This window comes from Micropterus salmoides, unplaced genomic scaffold (genome assembly GCF_014851395.1).
Source record: "Micropterus salmoides isolate LMB-PRFRI ecotype aquatic unplaced genomic scaffold, ASM1485139v1 Ms_hic_scaffold_8, whole genome shotgun sequence".
Classification (NCBI taxonomy): Eukaryota; Metazoa; Chordata; class Actinopteri; order Centrarchiformes; family Centrarchidae; genus Micropterus; species Micropterus salmoides.
This window is the reverse complement of record NW_024044570.1, coordinates 30,614,092-30,636,113: the sequence shown is the minus strand read 5'-3', so window position 1 is coordinate 30,636,113 and position 22,022 is coordinate 30,614,092. Positions and strand designations below refer to the sequence as shown.

General features: G+C 41.4%; 1 protein-coding gene across 2 annotated transcripts in view; it reads left to right on the top strand.

Annotated features, from left to right (window-relative positions):
- gnao1a (guanine nucleotide binding protein (G protein), alpha activating activity polypeptide O, a) overlaps positions 1–22,022 on the top strand; it is a 102,847-nt gene that overhangs the window by 14,890 nt on the left and 65,935 nt on the right. For both annotated transcript variants that reach the window (XM_038705172.1, XM_038705171.1), the window contains exon 3: positions 9,153–9,294. In XM_038705172.1, coding sequence (XP_038561100.1) covers positions 9,153–9,294 — 142 coding nt within the window. The remainder of the gene's footprint in view (positions 1–9,152; positions 9,295–22,022) is intronic.

Below are 22,022 nucleotides of genomic sequence, written 5' to 3'. Positions count from 1 at the left end.
AATACAGAGCTGGCCAATCACAGCGCAGTATAGGACTCTCTCTAACTGAGGTTCGACACTGTCTTGGCTGCGCTCCATTGACTCCAATGCAAACGGAGTAGTTTTATAGCTTTTTTGGCTGTATTTTTCTAAGATCTGGTCAAACGCTGTTTATTCTCTTTCAAAAACCTAAAATAAATCGGCTGTGGATTGTTCCTAATGTAATGTTAATTAGCTAACGCTAGCTAACTTCCTACTGAGTGTAACACAATAAAGCCCTACTGTTCTGCTTTTTAATGATTGTAATAATGAATAAGGGCCTACCCAGCTTTACAGGAACAGTGTTGATCCTTAATATCATTGTCTTTTGTCTCAATTGTCGGGGGATGCGGTGGTTCACTTGTACTGTGTGATCGGTAGATTTAGCTTCTATCTTAAAATTTTTCATGTCCCTTTGAGTCAGTTTGACAGCCTAAGTACAACCTTCAAATGTATAATACAAATGCAAAACTGTGCGGGGAGTGCAGTAATAGACAGTGGCAGCACCGACAGTTGTCGGACTTAGCAACAGCAACTAAGGGGGCGGGGCTTAGCGAAGGGTCAATTCAATAAGAAGGATTTTTTCAACTGTTAGACCAGTATTACTGTAAAGTAAAGGTAAAGGTAGGATTGTAGTATTATCATGTTCTGTGGCCATGAATTCGGTTTATTAATCAATTCTGTAAATTATATTCAGTCCTGTACTATTTTCTCATAATGTGTTCTTGACAGAACTACAGCTGTGTCTCAGTTCAGATGTTTTCATGTGAACATTAATATGTAGTACACGTGTACACTATGTATTATGTAGTGGGTGAATTTTGACAGGTTACTGTTGTTTCAAATCAAACACAGACGTTGTGCACTTAAAGGCAGTGATGACTGCAACATTTGACTGCTTCTTCTTCTTTAACAGGATTTTCTGAGGGTGTTAGCATGCTAACATGTTTGTATTTAGCACTAATTTGCACAAAACCCAAAGTACAACGGAGGCTGAAGGAGAACACCTTACAGCTCACAGCTGTCAGATCCCATTGTTCCAGTGTTCCTTTATCTCTTTGCAGGTCTAAACCGACTCGCTTCAGATGTTTTAAGGACTAGATGTTACACCTGACGGTCATCCAGAATTCATTGAACCACAGTTACATAAGTAACTCACAATAAACACTAACAGTGACAAACATTATAAAGTACTTACCCGTAGTATTTCCACTACTGTAGTATTTCTGCAATTGCTACTCCTAGTTGCACTCTCTCAGTCTTCATATACTCCATACTGTCCGTCAAGGCTGGCCCGTGGTATGGGCGACATAGGTGGTTGCCTAGCACACAAAACGTCAGGGGGCACCGCAAGAGAAAGTTTTCAACTTGGCCAAATCTACTCCGTCGAGCTGATGTGACACCAGCGTACGTCGTGATAGTAACCAAGTGCATCTTCCTTGCGCTGTGAGCATAGGGTGAGTCGCAGCAAGATTGTGACAGAGTATTAACGTAGATGGTATTATGCAATATATTCTTATTAGTCATTTAGCTGATGCTTTTATCTGAAGAGACTTAAAATTGCTATTTATGTCAGAGGTTGCTCACCTCTGGAGCAACTAGGGGTTAAGTGGAACTGAACCTGGGTCTCCCACACCAACGGCATGTATCTTATCACTGCGCCATCGCCACCCCATTATATAAAATATGTACAAAAAGTAATAACTAAGGTGCAGACTTGCTCTGTTTGGGACTGCGACCTGCACTTTGTCGGAAGTGCTGAAGTTAACATTTGTGTGAATTTGTGGTGTGATTTCTGCCCGATCACAAGTGTAGTAGTTCCAGTTCTGTGTCTGTAAGACGGTCTGATTGTATCAGACGAGCAAACACCCAGGCTAATGCACAGCAGAGTATAGGGCAGGTATTATGAATTCTCATTAAATGATGACGTTGGTCTCGTAATATGCCAGCTTTTTTCTCTACATGTCAGAGAACACCGAAATGTGGGAGAGATTTTGAATGTGCAGAAAGTTTTGAAAAGAAATCCTACTGAAACAAAGGAGATTTTAAAGTCCAGGAGTTTATAACTGAATTAAAATTAAATAATTTACCAATGAAATAAAAAGGTCCCAGATCTGCATATTTTAAGAGGAGGGGAGACTAAATTATGTGTTTTGACTCAGGAGGGATTTTATTAAAATGAGAAAAGTTAATCTACAGGATATTACATATTTAAAAGCAATTGCTACAGAATGCCTGAGGGCCTTACTGCATTATATTCAATTTGTTTTTTCATATTTTGAATTTTTACCTGCAGCATGAATTTTGCCTTTACCTTTATATAAATAAAGACATTTCTACCAATATAAAATCTCGCCTAGGGCTCCAACACTTTCAGGGCCGGCCCTGCTGTCCATTTTTGCTGACCACATTTGATTTCTGTATGTCAGTGGGGGGTCTGGAGGACAGAATTACTGGATTTTCTGGTACAAGGAAACTAACTTCTGTTGTAATGAATAATATAGAATAAGTCCTGGGTCAATTATGTAATAAAATGACTTGACATCTAATTTACTAACGCAAAAAATGTGGATTTAGTGTTAAGTTTGTCTTTAAAGGCTAATCAAAGTGCAATTCATCCTGAGGGGAATGTGAATGTTTCGATATTTGTTGTGACATTTTACTCAAAACCAAAAATGTCAACCTCACTGTCGCGCTAAAGGAAAAGTCAAAGTTTCACCAAAGTCAGAAGGATTCATCGTTTGGGAACCAAGAAGGTACAAAACATTTTGGCATTCCACCCATTGAGATAGTGAGAACTTTGACCTGCTGGTGGTGTTAGAAACGTCAGAGGAACCTCATTAGGATTCAGCCCCTGAACACCATCAGTATTTGTACGAAATTCATAGCAATCCATCCAACAGTGGAGATATTTTAGTCTGGACCAAAGTGGTGGAACTAGCATGGCTGTAAAGTGGGCATTTTGGGAGAAAGCAGCAGCCAGATACAGAGCCCAGGGCATGGAGGTCTGTGTGAGAGTATGTGGACTCAGGATGCTGCTGCTTGACCTCAAGGTGTGATGGCAAGTGAGTGGAGCAGCTGATGCCTCCATTTCATTGTGCGTGCGTGTGTGTCAGTCAGGGTGGGGGCTGTATTATTGACACTTTCGGTTATTTATAGCTTATTTTTTCTGACTATCTCCCTCTTCATGCTCTGTCTCTCATACCCATTCTCACCCATCACATTTTTATCCCCTCTTTCACCTTCACTCGTTGCACTTGCTCTAATGCTCCCCTAAACACTCATAGACACACACACACAGCACGCTGTCTAAGTAACTGTGTCCGGCAGTGTTGACAGGAGTTGGTCACTGTGCACTTTGTCACGACAAAGAGCTCTGTCGACAAAGACCACAAAGTGAGTGTATGCACAGCATAGCGATAAAGAACCAATCATGCAGGGTCTTGCTGTGTGTGTGTGTGTGGTTGTGTCAGGACAAACATTTGTAGCTAGCAACAATGCAGAACAGATAAAGACGTAATTGCACAGTGCGGTTTGTAGTCTTTGTGTCTGTGTGTGTTCACATGAGTAGGTGTGAGGATAAAAATATGAGTGTGGGGGATAATGGGAGACAGAGAGGAGAGAGGCAGGCATGCTGTGTTTGATGCGGCGTGGTGGCTTGTTGTACTATATTTGTGGGGTCCAAAAACATGTTGTGTCTGACAATTTTTGGGGACCAAAATGCCAGACCCCCAAGTTTAAAGGGCTGTTTGATGGTTTATGCTTTGTTTGGGGGTCAGATTTAAGGTTAGGGGCTAGGGTATGCATTATGTCAATGACGGGTCCCCAAGAAGATAGTGACACAAAGCTGTGTGTGTGTGTGTGTGTGTGTGTATTTAAAGCACATGTGGCAAAGCCACAGGGACCACAAGGTCATGCTTGTTTTTATCTAGCAGTTTGTGTTTATGGGAGTCAGAGATACTGACCTTTTGTACTGTCGTGTATTGTAATTCACTTGGTATGGAGTGCTTGGCTTTAGATTAGATAAAACGTAAATGCCACAGGCCCAAGCATCCGTCTGTCTGTCTGTCTGTCAGTCTGATGACAAGAGCCACAGAGTCACCTTCACACAAAAGGCGCTATTTCCACACGGAGGATACCTTTTTTTTTTTTAAAGATATGAATATTTATTGTAAATACCACCACATATCAAATGACTGACAGTATACTTTACTGACAGAATAACATCACACATGTGATACAAAGGGGAGGTTTTGAAGGTCGGTTTGAGTCACACCAGTTCCCCTGGGGGGATGGTACAGAGGAGTGTTTGTCATTACTTAATTGCTTATAACTAGCCAATCTGCGTGGCTGGTTTAGCTCGCAGGCAGACGCTAACATCTGCTGAGATGCACATAATTTTCCTCCACAGTGCATCCCCTAAAGGCAGCTGCACTGCTGAACAAATACTGAAAAAGCACATTCATCATACTTATCATACTTAAATGTATAAGATTGTGCGTTATAAGGTATGTACTTCAGTGTGGTTATGGCAAACCATAGGCCGCATAGGCCTGGCTGAATAAAGTCAGTTGCTCAACCACCATCCTAGGGAAAAAACGGTATCCTCGATCTCGATCTTCCATTTGTGATCAGCACTTCTTAGTTATTAAATCCAAAGCATACGGTTGTCCCATATCCGTGCTGCATACTACTTCCTAGCAGGTTTGTGTGTGTGTGTGTGTGTGTGTGTGTGTGTGTGTGTGTGTGTGTGTGTGTGTGTGTGTGTGTGTGTGTGTGTGGAGGGAAAGTGACAAAAGTATTAAATCTATTTAATTAAAAGTAATGTCGGGACTGTTCAACTAGCTACTTACTGGCCCTAAAACATTAGTATTAAAAAAACGTAAACAAAAATATCGCATTAGAAACTTCACTGAACTACACTGCACGTTTACTACCAGACAAAAACTTACTGCTAATATTTTTCCTCTCCTAACTTTCACCGTCACGTTCGGCTGCTTGCTCTCTCTCATGTGCTCGGCCACACTCTCAGTATATACAGAGAGCTAGCCAAGCGTTAAGTGTCACCATGCTCGCACAGTGTGCGAGTTAAAATCATTACTTGCGCATTAATATTAATGATTGTGTGATATTTAAGTAGTATGGTTATTCTTTCCGCAGCGGTGGTGTGCCGAATACAGGGGTCTGGTCTCTCTGTTGTGCTGCACTTCTACGAGTTCCGCCTTTTGCGTTCCATCAACATTACGTTATCAATTAACATTTAAATAATCGATTTTTTGACATTTGTTAATCGAGTCAGAATCTTCCACGTCTGCATCGCGATGCATCTTAAAATCGATTTATTTTTTTCTCCTGCTATTTCACACACACTCACACTAAAAAGAGCATGACATTTGTTACTTGAAATGTAAAGATTATCAATTTTCAAGGGGCACCACAAATACTATTATATACTAATACTAATATTGATTGCTTACTGGCTCCTGAACACCTGCTATTCGGCTTCCAAAATGGCAGCCACATAATGATATCATGGAATAATACTGTGATTAAATTGCCCATATGTCTATCCCTCTGTCCATCTGTCTGGCTCGGTGTGAAACTAAACTATATTTTCAGGTTGCCGTGCAGATTGTGCCAAATCTATGGGAAATTGCACGCATATCCACCGACACACACACACACACATAGTGCTCCGTCTTTGCTGACAGAAGGGCTTGGAGAGAGGGTAATGAGAAAAGGTCCTCATGCATGAAAGCTCACGTCAGCAGGTCAGCCAACCCAACACACACACACACACACACACACGAAAACAAATCCTTGATATACCTCTAATAACACTTTCTGCAACACTAATCTTAGATCTTAAATCTGCATCTCGTTATTCTTTTTTTTTCCAACCATATTCTCTCTTTCTTGTGACTATCTTTTCTTTCTTGCTCTGTCACTCTATCTTTCTCTCTCTTCTGGGGTTAATGAGGATGATAGTATTAACTTACTAGAAAGACAGTAATGATTCTGCTGTCAACCCTGCCACACTGACTTGAACTGGTTAAAGGTCATATGGAAGAGTCATTCAGTTCCACTCCAGATTTAGGAAGACATCTCATAAATGCATAGTTGGTTGATATCATACGTCTCATGTAAGGAAGATAGACTCCTGATGCACCGGGATCTCTGGTTTCAGGAGTCTGTAGATATCTGGCTCTATTTTTTTTAAGTTCTTATTGATTGGTCTTTCTTGGCATCTTCAGCCTCACAGACTGCAGCATCCAATTAAAGAGTTTGTCCTCGTTTCACCTCTCTGGCACAAGAAAAAGATGGAGGGAAGAATTTCAGGAAGTGTCTGGTTGGCAAGTCGTTAACAGAGAGAATGAGAGGAGAGAGTAAAAACTAAAAATCAGGGTAGCAAATACAGAGCTACAAAAAGATGCATCTGTTTTCAGCCGTGCAATATAAATTTTGTGTTATTTTGTTGGACCTGTTAGCTGATGTGGATATATATATATATACAAATAAGAAGCCATTTATTCGCCCTAGTTCCAGTGTTTAGGTCCGTGCCGATGTAAACAGAAGCCTGGTGTATTTATATGGGACTGGCAGGCTGCCTGATTGATCTGAAACTTGACACTGCCGTGACCATTGCTGTCCTCAAAACCACAAACACACAGGCTCACACAACATAAACACGCTCACACACACGCATTAACTTGCATACAGATGGATAGTGGCACATAGTGTCAGATGTCGAGACACACACACTGCTGAGGTGTTTTTGAGACAGAGCTGTGTGTGTGTGTGTGTGAGAGAGAGAGAGAGAGAGAGAGTTTGTTTGCTTGTGCACGTGTGAGAGGAAAAGAAAGTAATTAAAATGTCATGGATGAGATCCCACTGAACTATTAGAGAATGCCATGTTGTTGCTTTGCATTTTGAACAATAATCTCTGTAAATGTATAAAGATGCAGGATATTAATGAAATGTTTGGTGTGGACACTGGGTTTTTTAGCTTACATGGTATTTTCTTTAAAGACTTATTTAAAGACTATTTCAATTGTTTCTTCGTTTTTTTCCATTAAAGGCCAAATGAGTAAAAAAGATGAATATAGTGTAAATAATCCTTCTCAATCATCATTTATGACTTACTAGAAGTGTGTGGCGGTGTCTGTATCTGCAGAGACCCTGCCCTCTTCCTGTATTTCCTTATTATTTTGCTAGGTTCTGGGCTCCTCTGGGCGTAAACCTTTGGGCAACTCGCTGGGTGTGAGGTCAGGACAGAGCAGGTTACATCGCTGTTTCTGTCCTACTCTGCTCTCTGTCTGTGCATCCACTAAAATACTGTTAGTCACAAACAGAAGATATAATTTATGACATCAGTGTTTATTTACAGCTGACGTTGTTTCAGGGGAAACATTGCGACAATGCTGCTCCACCTGTTGCCTAACATTAGCTTCAAGTAGAGTTACCAGTCACTTGTTAGATGCAAAATCATGAAAACGTGGGTACGCCTGTTTCCGCTCGCTGGCAGAGCAGTTAGGCGCAGCACTGTGACATTTATGGCTCCATTGCATCCTGTCATTGCTGTTTTGGTATCTGTCAGCCTGGCTATGATCCTTTGAGCCTCAGCTCAGGGTGAAAGTGTAAAAAGACTGCCAATTTTTATAATTGGCGTTTTGTTTCACTTTGTTTGACAGCTGCATGTGAGAGACACAGGAAAGAGATGTGATGACATACAGTATAAAGGCCCGGGCTGCACTTGAAACCCGGGCCGCTGCGGTAAGTCCTCAGCCTTGATACATGGTAAACACTCTAGCAGGTGAGCTGCCGAGGCGCCCAATTTTCAGATTTCAGACAAATTTAGAGATTAGTGTACATGGTGAGAAATCGTGGTACACTTGCAAATCTGAATGCACATTTTGCAGATTCCTGAACGCAGATTGCTCCAATAATACGCCATAGATTTCAGGGGGCAGCCTCTGTGCTTGATTATGCTCTCAGTGTTCTTGAGTGAGCCCTTTACTCCTCTGAGTTCTTCCACTCGCTTCAAAAACCTCAATTTACATTTCAGGTTGTTGTTTTACATTTTACATTTTGTGACACCTTATAAAGGAAGGCTGGTTGTCAAAATGAGCTACTTTCATGGTGCAGTCTGAAGAGCTTTGACCTCATTAGCATGAATCAGAAAGGGCGCTTGTTTCAAGATGTAGACTATTGGGCATAGCAATATATACAGCCTAGACAAATGTACTGTAAGTTGATAGAGATCTCTATAGTTGTTTGACGTTTCAGGAAGCAGCTGGGTTTTACCGTTGGCCCTTTCTGTGCTGAGGTCTTGTGCACCCCTACTCATTTATGCATGTGGATGTTGTCTATCTGAATTGCCTCACAGTGTTGCCCCAACCTGTATCTGTCCGTCTGTATCAGGCAATTGTTTTCTGGTGTCCTGTCTGTTGTTCTTGGCTGCCCATCTCTCTGTCATCTCTCTCTGTTTGACTTTGTCTGATTTGTACAGTCTCTCCTCCTGCCCGTCTGTCTTCCTGGCTAACTGTCTTTGAGTCTGTCTGTCGGTGTGTCCTTGTGTTAGCTGCAGTGAAAGACAGCATGGCATTTAAAACAGCAGGATGAGCTGCTGCTAGTACTGTGTGCCTAAATGTCAGCTTTACCTAATAGTTATGGGCCCTCCCCTTCCTCCCCCCTGTCCCACTCTCTCTTTCTTTTGTGTTTTTTGCTGTAACCCTCCTTCAGCCACCTGTGTTTTCCTCTAACCCCTCACCTCCATTCTTCCGAAACCCTCTCCCTCTGTTATTTGCCTATCCCTTCTAATATATCCCATGAACACATGCACCGCATTTGTCTCCTCTGATGTTCTTATTGATTGAATAACTTTTAATTGACCTTTTTGTAGCTTGTATGGATCTATAAATCTGTTGATTGCAGGAAGGAAATAAATGATCTGCACACTAGTACACATGCACACACAAACCTGTTCTCATTTCCAGCTATATGATTTCTTGTTTTCTGTGTACTGATAATTATATTAAATGTTTGTATAAGAAGTATATAAGTGGCTTCGCACAAAAGCAGTGCCAAACCTACTTGACCCATAAACTAATGTGTGTGCGTTTGTGTGTGTTTAGGATCATCCATGAGGACGGTTTCTCTGGCGATGACGTAAAGCAGTACAAGCCTGTCGTTTACAGCAACACCATCCAGTCTCTGGCTGCCATCGTGCGTGCCATGGATACGCTGGGCCTGGAGTATGGAGACAAAGAACGGAAGGTCAGCACTCGTCCCCCATGCTCGCACACACAAACACGTCTGCTAGACACATACAGCGGAATCACATACACAGGGCGCCATATACACTTAACTTTTCAAATACTATTACCAAATTTATAGTGTATGACAGCCACACTGAAATGTAGTACAGAAAACTGTTTATATTCTCAGGTCCAAAACTGTGACCTGTATAGGGCTAAATTAAGATGTCAATCAACATAAACCACTGAGCTACTGCTCCAAATTCTAAGCTCCCAGTCCTGAATACAGCAGGTAGCCACCATTAAAAGTGATGTAGTTCAGGGAGAGGGCACTGTGTGCCTTCTACAGAGTTACTGTCTTTCAACCAAAGAACCAGAAGTCCAGCTCTTGTGTCGGACCTGATAAAGTGTCTCTGAGCAAGACACCGATCTCTACCAGCTTCGGGTCCTTGTCCCGACCTCTTGGAAAATCTCTTTATGGGGAGTGACAGGATATCGCATTATTTTGATTGGGTCATTATAATTGTACTGAATCTGTCTGACTTTGTGTACGGTATACGTGTGTACACATTAACATTAATGCTGTGTACTGTAGGTGGAAGGTGCTATTAATGTCACAGCTTAATAAAACCGCTGCTACAGTACTGTGTTTAGGAGAGCTGAAGGACATTAACATTTTCCACCCACACTGATAAAAAAATTTACAGATGTATCACAAGTTATAATGAAATATTCCAGCTTACCACAAGACGGACACATTTTTTTTAACGTGTAACATGTATAATGTGTTTAAGGTAACTTTCTATTGGATTTGATGTGATGATGTATTGAAAGACCTTCACGAGCAGCACCATAGCAATGTGGACACACGCAGTCACCATGCCATAGGGCTCAGTTAATGGTTAATGCACACCTTCCCAATGCAGTTTCATCGTATAAAGTTTTGACTGTTTATACGTGTATGTTGAGCAGTGTGCAGTGTGTGTTTCAGCAGTATAGCACATGGTCAGCTTGAGGTGGATGAGCAGAAGTGAAATCTTAATAAAGTTATATTTTTTAAGTTCCTAATGATGTTGTAAAAATGTTCTTTCTTCTTGGGTTTGAGGACCAACTTTGCTACGAAATGTCAGCTCTTCATCACCCCGGGTCTTTTATTTATTAAACTGTCTACACCAGCATGGATTCGGGGCCGAATTGGAAAGGCTGCCAACCAACCCTGTCATACTCATGCCAAAATTCCTTCCTGCCAATCTTAGTTAGTCCTGCCTATAAGACTTCTAAATCCTAAAGCATACAAGTTCAATATATGATACGCTAATTAAGGATTATGAGTCTAATCCACAGAAGAGCATCAGTTCTTTCTATCGCAATACAGAGCAATGGGAGGAGGTTAATTAGAGATGTAAGGGCCATGAAGACACAGTGCTGTATTATACCAACCTATCCTGCCCTGTGCCTCAGTTTTAGGTCCCAAAATTCTTGTAATTCAAGCCATTAGAGTTGTCAAGATTTGAATTAGCTATACCGCTGTACCCTGTTTTCAGTGTAGGCTGTGAAGGGAGCTCCAAATGGATTACAGTGTTTCAGGTCTGGAATTAATATGGGCAGCAGCCTGCACATATTTGGACGAAAGCTGATGATTGGCTGAGATGTCTGGAATGGTGCACGGTGCATTGTAGCTAAATACAAGCTCATATGTTAGCTCTTAAATGCAATGCTGTTGGATGCCTGAACTTTCCACCATTACATGACAACCCCTCCTCACTGTGGAAAATACTGAAGTATGCACAGATGATATATTTACCACCTGTTTATTTTATTTATAGCAATATCCCGTATTATTCTTAGAAATCTTCTGCAACCACGCCTGCATATGAAGCAACCTCACGTGGGTTATGACCCATGACCCGCGTAGACCCGAGACTTTATTGCTGTCCACAAGGGAATAGTGCAGTCAAATGTTCCCTCATCTCAATGCATACAATTATGCCGAATACTGTACAGACTTGCAGTGATGTTGCTGACAACAATGTGTTGTTGATGATAATGATGATGAGGAATAATGGTGACAATAATGATGAATAATGCCTCAGTAAATGCAGTGTTGACTTTGTTGCCTTTAGATGACCTCAGTTAGAGGACATCTAACTGACCCATCTAACTGAGGTCACTCAGCGGTCACAGGTTTGTCTTACGTAGCAAGTTTTCGTGAATATTTGAGTGAAAGAGGATATGGATTTCCCTCTTTCTGTGTGTGTCTCTCTCTATCTCTCTCTTACACACACACACACACACACACACACACATACACAAAACCATCTAACATACACGTGTCATTCCTTAACCTTATCCAAAGGCACAGTATATTTTTAATCACAATAAAACTATTGATACTCAGAGTATCAAAGAGGGCTGAAATAACAATACACCTATTGATTAGGATATGATATCTGTGTGTGCGTGTGTGTGTGTGTGTGTGTGTGTGTGTGTGTGTGTTTTAATATACCATGGTATTATTGCATTTCTAGTCAGAGGTGAAGGGAAGGGCCTGAGGCATGGTGGATTATGTTCCCAGAGAACAGTGGGGGAAGTGGGTAGTGATGGGCAGTGGATAAGGCACATGCCTTTGGTGTGAGAGACCCAGGTTCAATTCCCCCTTGTGACACATCTGCCATGGTGTCCCTGAGTGAGACACTTAACCCCTAGATGCTCCAGAGACATGCAACTTTTAACATCCTAAGCAAGTAAGTCGCTTAGGAAATAAGCGTCAGCTAAATGTAAATCTTATGAGAATAATTTTCAGAAAAAATACACTGTGTTGTTGAGGGGTTCATCCGTGATGAGGTTAAATGCCTTGAGAAAACTTCTTCCTCCCCCTGGCATGTATCCCTCTTTTTGGATAGAGAGGATAAGCTGCATAAACAGACAGAAAGAGAACAGGATGGAAGAAAAGTGAGAAAAAAGATTATTTTGCCTGTTTCACACGGTTATTTTATGGGCTTCCTTATTGCTACACCAGAACATGTGGATGGGCAGAAGGATGGAGGAAAATATACGTTCTGTCCATCGTTGACTTTGGTTCAATTTACAGTGTGCTGTCAAGAGCTGCAAATAAATAACTTGTTAGTTCTTTTCCTGAGCATTTCGACTTGGCCCTGAACCCAAGAAGCTAAATTAGAAGAAGATATTGCAAGGTTTTACATTAAAAACATAACTCACATTCTGAATACACATAAAAATGAAAAAAGTCTGGACATCACGCCATCATGGTAACTGAGAGATCGGAGAGACCTTGACCCTTCACTAAGCCATGCCCCGAATATGCAGCTGGCCAATCACAGCGCAGTATAGGACTCGCTCTAACTGAGGTCCGACACTTTCATGGCTGCGCTCCATTGACTCTATTGCAAAAAGAGTTGTTTTCTAGCTTTTTTAAGCTGTATTTTTCCAAGATATGGTCAAACGCTGTTCCTGTGGCACTTTTAATAGAAGTACGATTTATTCCCTTTCCAAAACCTAAAACAAATCACGAAAATGTTGGCTGTCTATTGTTTCTAATGTAATAGTTAGCTAATGCTAGCTAACTTCCTACTGAATGTAACTTTATAAAGCCCTGCTGTCCTGCTGTCTGCTTCTTTCTGAGATCGCTTTTCCCAAAAATTTGCGCCATGCTAAAGGTCCTACAGGTCCATATTTAGCGATCCGACTTTTTCAGTCCTGATACTCATACAAATACCTCGACTTTAGGTGTCAGCTGATGCCGAGTACTGATCCAATGCCAGTGTAAAATTAAAAAGCTGTATTCTTCACTGTGTGGAAGAACTGGGAATCATTCTTTTATGTGTAAGGCAACACCAGGCTTGACTTAAACATTGCTTCCTAACTTTGTAAAACAAAAAATGCTATGTTAGCGCTTCCAGCAAACTGTTCTACTGGTGCACTGCCAACGCATCATGTCGTACACACCTAATTGAATTGATTAAATCAGTCCCCTTGTCACCGATACCAGATCCAGCTATCTGAGTCAGTATTGGGCATTAAGTAAATTTTCATTATTAAATAGAAAAATATTTACTATTGTGCTAAATTGCAGTCGATCAGCCACTTGTTCGGGAACACCTGCCACACAGATGTACTCACATATTGAGAAACATACCGATGTCGAGGGACTCCTGCCTGCTGGCTCCTCTCTTTGAGTAAACCTTAAAATCTTACCACCTAGACAAAAATCTAAAGGCTGTTCCACAAAACATGCATATCTGAGATCAGATCTTGCCAGTGTTTAAGGAGCAGCTTTTTATTTATTTACTAATATTTACTAATTTCTCAACCAAATGAACACATTTTACATTTATTGTGATATTTAACGCTATTTTTGAGTCAGCAGTTTTGTACTCTGTTCTGATGACTGAGTTTAAATGAATTGAAATAAAGACATTAGTTTAGTTTAGTGTAAGAACTGGTTATTATTTATGGCAGGTAATGAATCAAAATATGTTTCAAGAACATTTGTAAGGGCGAATGAAGGAGAGTGTCAGAGTAAAATTAAAGACTGTATTAAAGATGAGAGACATATTTTAGTTGATAGAAAGTCCAAAAAGCATGAGAGGGAAAGAGGAAGGAAAGGAGATTATTTAAGAGAGAATGGAGAGAATGTGACAGTGGACAAGAAACAGAGAGAGGGACCAGACTGAGCTGTGTTTAAACTTCTCTCTACATCTGACTTCCCCTCAAAGTAACCAGAGGACTTTGAGACCTGTGAAGGATGATGAGATTAGCTCCAAATTGGGACTCCTGTTCAAAAAAAATGTAGATTGTTTGCAATCAACTGTGGATTATACTGATGTTAAATGTAAAGTGTGTGTTCTTTTGACCTCTTCTTTAAGTTAACCCCCTCTGCTCACTCACCATCCTCCCATTATAGATTGTGTTCTTTCTTTATGTCTCTCCCTCACCCTTTCTCTCTCCCTAGGTAATACAGTGTATTATAGCCAAATATTCAACTCCACCTGTTTCATCGTTCTTTCTTTGCTTGCTTTCACCTCGTCTTCTGATAACCCCCCCTCCCCCCACTCGCCGACCCCGGTTAGTTGCTGTGGCAACCTAGTGTTTTGCCTTGCTCTCAACACATTCCGCAAACCCGTGTCCAAGGGCGGCGTGACACACATACACACACACTCACATAACACACTGTCACACAATGATAGTGGGCTTGAAATAGACTGGGTGTTGTCACTGCCGAATGAATCTTCAAGCAGTTTTCACTCAGGTTTCAAAGGAGAAGCTGCTACCAACACAGATATTTTGAATTACTCCACAGGTATTTTGTCACAATAAAAACTATATTCAGTTTTCATTCAGTTTTAAATTCAGGTGTTGTTTTTGCATTTTAGTCAGATTCTGAGTGACTTTCATTTATTACCTTAGTTACTGTTGCTATGTCCGAAAAACTGTCGGACCTGTCGGCTTTACCATGGCGCTGCCACTGCACTCCCTGGAGAAGTATTCCCAAATTTTTGGAAAAATTAATAAAGTGATCTCAGAAAGCAGCCAGAAAGGTTTGCGTTATACATGTGAAGGTTGTATTCAGGCTGTCAAACAGACGTGAAACAAATATAGACAGAAGCTAAAGCCTATCGATCACAGAGTAAAAGTGAACCACCGCATCCCCTGATGATTGAGACAGAGGACAACGATATTAAAGATTAACACTGTTCCTGTACAGCTGGGCAGGTCTCTATTAACTATTACAATCATTAAAAAGCAGAATGGGTTATATAACGTTACATCCGATAGTAAGTTAAGTTAGGTAACGTAGAAATAGCTAATTAACATTACATTAGGAACAATCCACAGCCAACATTTTTCAGGATTTGTTTTAGGTTTTGGAAAGGGAATAAATCGTACTTCTTCTTTCAACCTCTCTGGGTAGCCATTGTCAATATTACAAGTGCCCCGGGGACAGCGGTTGAACAGATCTTGGAAAAATACAGCAAAAAAAGCTAGAAAACAACGCCTTTTGCATACGAGTCAATGGAGCACAGCTATGAAAGTGTCGGACCTCAGTTAGAGCGAGTCCTACACTGTACTGTATATTTCGCATCTAAAGAGTTTGATGGTGGTTTCCTTTTTAGCCTCCCCAAAAGTAAAAATACAACAGCTAATGTGTAACAAATAGAAGTAGCGTGTTTGTCTGCTGTAATGTAAGCTACAGACGTTAGCATGTTTGCTTAACTAGCTTGTAACATAACCCAGTGTTACTTCCAAGGTCAGGGGCATTTCATTATATTTTGTGTGATTACAAGTTATGTTACAAAGAGCTCCATTCATGACACATACGCTGTATTTCAATGCTGTGGGTCCCAGTCTGGGATGCTACAGTGTCAGTGTTCAGGCTAACCTTAGCGAATCTGTCCTGCTGTATTGAATTAGGGAACGTTTACATGCCAACAACCCCAAGCAAGCTTTTCAATCCAAGATAGTGTTACTTTACTTTACTTTCAGTTTTCATTGTAAAAGCCTGTACTGTTGTGATGTTAAAAGCGAAACACAAGACATATGAACAATAACATAACAATTTTAATCTTTAGTGTGGACTCGCATCAGTAGACCTTAAGAGCTAGCCTAGAGCAATAGCTCTACATGTTCTATACGCTAATTGCTTCAATGCATCTGGACAATACTTTGAGTGAAAAATTAGCAGCCTTACATTATGTGCACGCATGCATGCATGCTATTTGTTCAATGTCAGTAGATCTGATTGTGGGAATAAATGAAGTCAGAGGCAGTGTCTGAAAAGCACACATGCACTGAAGCAATTCCAGTTAAAGGGATTCATTTACATTTTTGCAGCCTAAAAATACATTCCCTCTTACTAAGCAAGTCCTATAATTTTTTTCATATCAGACAGAAAAAACAGGAGACAAAGCATTTTCAGCATAACTTTCAACAATATTATAATTGGACTGATCCAGACCCCTCATTTCTCTATTCTCATCATTACCGTTGTTATTGTGGTTCCTAATGCCCAATTTTGAAGCAACGTAATTGGGGTTTTTTTGTGTGATTAGGCACCCCTACCGTTTCAGAGTGTGATTCACTGCTGTCGTAAATAAGGATAGCTGTACATATGCATTTGTTATGATTACATTACTTATGATCAAAAACTAGCAAGTCAAAAACTTTGCTAACACAGCCAAACATCAAGCAAGTGCAACAACACGGGACATAGCAATATTACTTACTAGTCCAACAGAAAGAATACCAGCTTAGATGTCCTGCCCGGGATTTCAATGTGACAAAGTGCCATACCAAGCGCATTGGGCCCGGAGCGACAATGAGAAGCCATTCTCCCTGTTACAAGTCAGTTTAACATCAAAATTATTTTGAAGCTGTTATTTTAAGATAAAAATACTACATAATGTTGCTTTAAGATAGAAGGACTGATGAGGAGAAGGAAATTTAGGACGCAGCTGCTATTCGGGTGCAGCACATACATGCACGCACATACAACAACTGACATCAGAAAAACACTTTGTGTCTCGAAGGACTTTTGAAGGGACAGAGGGGAAGAAGACGAGAGGGAGATGGAATGAATAGAGGGGTGAGAAGAAGGGATAGACGGAGCAAGAGAGAAAAAATGGGAGTGAGAGAGAGGGAGATGGCAGACGGGTTTCTGCCTGTTGTTGTGGAAACCAGCTAGTTATTCTCATGGGTTAGTCTGTGTGTGTGTGTGTGTGTGTGTGTGTGTGTGGGTGGGTATGTGAACAACGCCCGTCTGATGATATTGTTCCCTCTGCTCATTAAAGGATATAACAACCTGCACATGGGCACATTCAAGTCTAGTTTAGAGTGCAGGTAGGTACAATAGGTCTCCTTTATTGCTTCCTTTAGATATGGTATTTAGGCATTCTAAAGTGTGCGTCTAAACCTTTAAACAAGCACACCTAGTAAGCTTTTAAGAGCCATTTTCTTTTGTTATAAACGTTACAGAAAAACTTGTCCATATCTGTTGTTGAATGCAAACATTTAGCAACTGTATTTAGACCCAAACAGCATTGCTGTAAAAAAGTGGAAAGGTCTATATTTTTCTTGCTGTCAAGAAGTCCCTTGAAAGGGGGGCAAGTCAACAATAAAATGATCCTACTAACAAGTACTGTGTGTGTGCGTGTGTGTGTGTGTGTGTGTGTGTGTGTGTGTGTGTGTTTAAAGTCTGATATCTTCTACTTTTGTCTGCTTTGAGATCTGATCTGATCTGCATATTTGATTTGGCATAGCAGGGGAGCAACCTGTGGTTTAGTGTCTTGCTCAGGGACACTTAGACATGTTAGCCTTGTGGACAAGAGGAGGTGGGGATTAAACTTCCAACCTTGTGATCAGTAGATGACCCGCCCTACCATCTGAGCCACAGCCAAACCAAAACCTGACATACGCTATATTTTTCCTCTGTGCCATAGAGCTCCGGTGCTTGTCTAAAAACCATTCAATAAAACTGGGTGCACTGGATGACATGTTCCTTCGGAATAATGAACCTGGGCACTGTAGTTCATTTTCAGTCAATTCCACATGCACTGACCTGCTGCTGTAAATACTGAAGCGCCAAATGTGTATTGATCTGCAGCTTTAAATAGTCCCCAACAAATGCACTGCATTAGTCATTTAAAAATGAATGTCATCAATTTTGATAATCATTTAAATAATTCATCAGGCCAAATTGCCAAAGATTTGTCCATTAAAATGATTCTAAATATCTGCTCAGGAATAATTCTTGATGGACTTGTTACAAAATTAACCACTAACTACTGCAAATGGTAGCTGATATTAAGTAGTTTGCTCTCACGTTAACCGTGCAGCTTGAGGTCCCATTAGCTAGCTCGGAGTCCGGGCGTGAACACCTGCTCCTCCCGGTGGTCCAAAGCTTGTGTGCTGGTGGTGTAAATATAAACTAATAGGGCCCCTACCTGCATGGCTAACTGAGCTAACTAGCAAATGGCAGCAACACTTATAAGTTGTTAGTGATTACTTTAAAGCTATCTGTCTATTTAGAAGCTCTATAAAATCTAATCAATTTTCACCAAAATCAGTGAATAAAATGATAAAAGTTGTGTTTTTGTACAGTAATCACTGAGGCTTAGAGCAGATCTTCCAGGCCAAGCGTATCTGGTACTTACACCGGACCCCAGAAACACTCTGCTCCAATGGTGTTTTTCCAACCTTGTTCTTGTGGCCTAAGAACAGTAAATTCATCAAATTCAGTGTCCCATGTCACTTACCGTCTGAAATAAGTTAAAGCTGCCATATGCCGTAGAGCACCCCGTCAAGAGGATGAGGCGATTTAAAGAGAACTGGTTACAGCGGTTCACAAACCCCACAGCAGGTTCCTGGAAGCTGGCCAATCAGAAGAAAATTGGCTTTTAGGGAGGGGAGCCTTAAAGGAGGCTGCATGTGACTTCTAGCCTCAAAACCGCTTCCCAACAGAGCATCACTGTAGTATACTACATCAGGCGTTTTACTTGTGTGTCCATAGTGTCAGTGTTGCAGACACATGAGGTTATTGATCGGAATATGAAGCTTTGAATTGGCATGTGTGTGTGTCATTATAGATTCCTTCCAACCAGGTTAAGAAGGTCATTGTATGGACAGAGCCTCCACTACACACACTCACATTTAGATGTTTGAAGTTGTTCTGTGTTTCTGTGTGTTGTTGACAGAGTGAGTGTGTGTGTGTGTGTGTGTTTGAAGTGTGTGTCAGTCTGCCACCTTCCTGCAGTGCTCCCTTTGATTTTTGTTGCCCCCCCCCCCCCTTCTCTTCTGTTATTTTCAGCATCCTTCTCCCTTTGTCTTTCTCCTCCTCGCATCACAGCTCCTTTATTCTTCTCGTATCCTTCTCTCCTTTTCTTTGTTCACTGCCTGTCTCTCCTCATCACTTCCTTCCTCATATCACCATTTCACCTTTTCCTTTTGTCCTACCTCTTCTTCTCAATCACCCTCCTCTCTCCTTTTTCCTGTTACTTTTTTATCTCTTCTCATCGCCTTTCCCTTCCGCTCCTCACCTTCTCTTGTTTAATCCTGTCACTGTTTCCCTATATTATTACACTCATCTATCCATTCTGTTCATCAAATCCATATCCAATCAGATCAATAAGCACCTGATTGGCTAGTTCAATCATTTTATCAAGACACTCAATCTTTAATCCCACCTCCCGATGATGAGAGGTCATTAGTCTGTGGGTTACTGCAGCTGGCAAATTAACACACACAAGCACACTGAGGATTTTAGGCCAGCTGTGTGTGGATGTGTGCATGCTGAATGTTTGAGTGCAGAGAGAGGAAGAGATAGAGGGAGAGTCTGCCTCATGAAAGTGAGATTGTCACAGCAGAGAAATGAACCGTATCCTAGCAACAGAAAGGGCCGTGATCCTGTACCTGAGATTTGGGGAGTGTGTGTGTTTTTTGTTTAGTTTTTTTCTGTCTGTGTGTTGTAGAGGTTAACATTTTGAGATGTTGCAGTGTATCTTCAATTATCTATACTGTAGATGTACAGTCTTTCATAGAAGAAGAGATCCACAAATGCTCGGTTTCACTTGGATTCTGGGAGCTGCCAAGTACACTGACAGTATTCCGCTGTTGGCTGCACTGAGGCATAATGGCTTAGTTCAGTAGCTTGTTCCACTGACACCCCGTGGTTTGAAGCTGAGGACCAGCTGGGACCTTCCTGTGTACAGTTGGCATGTTCTCCCTGCTCCCCCACAGTCCAAAGACACGCAGGTTTGTTGAATTGGCCGCTCTAAATCGCCTGTAGGTGTGAATGTGAGAATGAATTAGTCTGTCTGTGTGTGCCAGCCCCTGTGATAGACTGGCAACCGATGCATACTGGGATAGGCTCCAGCATCCTGCGACCTTGAACGGGCTAAGCGGTTTAGAAAATGGATGGATGCCGACTCACTAACATCTCAGTGGTACTTAGTGAGGAGGAAACAAGCATGGTACATTTCCCCAAGAGTGTGTGTGTCATCAAAATGTTCAGGTTGGTGACATGTGGATTGTTAATTGTCGTTGTGTAACAGATCGTAGTTGATCTGTGAGCTGCACGTATCACGCCCCACGGTTCTGCACGCAGATGAACCGCAGATTCATTGCACATCATAGTGTGAAAAACAGTTTTACAGTAATAATTCTGTAAATCGCGATGCAGAGTTGCAGTGAAATAAACAGAAAAAGTGATGCATGCTACATTTAACTCTTACGGCTAAAATCCACTGACTCCAGCTACGGTGAGTTACGGCTGCGCCGCGGTTGCTGGATCTTGGCCATTATAGTCAATGCTTATGAGTCCACCAGATGTGGACACAGAACGGCAGAAAGAATCTGCTCAATTTTGAAAATAAAACACCCTGTGGCGACTCCCGATCGTAAAAAAAACAATAAACGGTGTTAAAATGGACACAAAACGAAGTCATTTAACTATGTAGCTTACTTAATCATAGTAGAAGCACAAAATGCAAACACTGATTACCAAATTAAAACAAACTAAACATGTCAGTAAAATCAGGCAGGCAAAACGCTCCGATTCTGAAGTGTTCCTTGTGGGAAATGCAGCCTGAAGTTTACGTAACGAAATGGGGTAGCAGGGAGCTGTGAAGAAGGTAGTAGTTAGCACAAAAAGGACACATTAATAACAAGTAAATAACGTTGGGCAGGCTGCACTCCCTGCTGCTGAAACGCTTCTGAGACGCTTCCAGTGGACTTTGACGCCGGCTATGGACGCATCAAACCCGTGGCGCAGCCGTAACGTCCCGTAGCCGGAGTCAGTGGCGGAGTTCCTGGCGTTAAGCGCAGTGACTGGGTTAGGGCAGAGCGACTGATTTAAAAGCCGCCGCTTTAAGACTCATAGGTTGTGACTTAGGGCATTTTCAGTGGTGTAACTGGGACGCTGCTTTTTTTATTGCAGCTTTAGTAATATCTGCTGCCTTCCCCTCGACACCGGAGCAGCTCCACTCTCTTTGCTCATCTGCGGTACAGCAGCCTTCAGTGTTGATAGGTTATTACTCGTGACGTATAACCAATCAGATAGTGATGTGGGCGGGACAGAGAGAGATGGGTACATCACAGCCAAAGATCCTGGTCATTTGCCATTACTTAATTTTGGACACATTGTTGGGGCAGCATTTAATGTTTTGTTTTTCCGTAAATCGATTGTTTTGTCAATTAATCAATAAATATTTTTTTCTATGAAACGTCAAAAATAGAGAGAAATGCAGATCGTTTTTCTAAAGTGGCTTGTTTTTAGCCATGCTAGCTGCATGGCTCTAGAGATATGTCGGTTGGCCCATCATTAAAGCCTACACACTACATCCATGAAATCCTAACGACTTCGCTGATCCCCCAACTTCTCCTGTGGCGTCACATTGAGGACGATATTTTTGGTTTGGATTGGATTGCCACTGAAGTTACAGCTATGTTCCCCTCTGGATGGGTTGTAATAACTTTGGTGATAACCTTTCATCCATTGGCCAGTCGTTATCAGGTCAAAATATTATGAAAAAAAATACCTGCATAACTAATGATATTCCCATCAGCCCCAACTGTTAAGTGCTAATTAAATGTTAGCATGCTAACACACTAAATTAAGATGGTGAATATGATGGACATTATACTTTCTTAGCAACAGCATGTTAGCATTGTCATTCTGATTTAAGCATTTAGCTCAAAGCCTCAGCTGCTAGCATGGCTGTAGACTCTTAATTA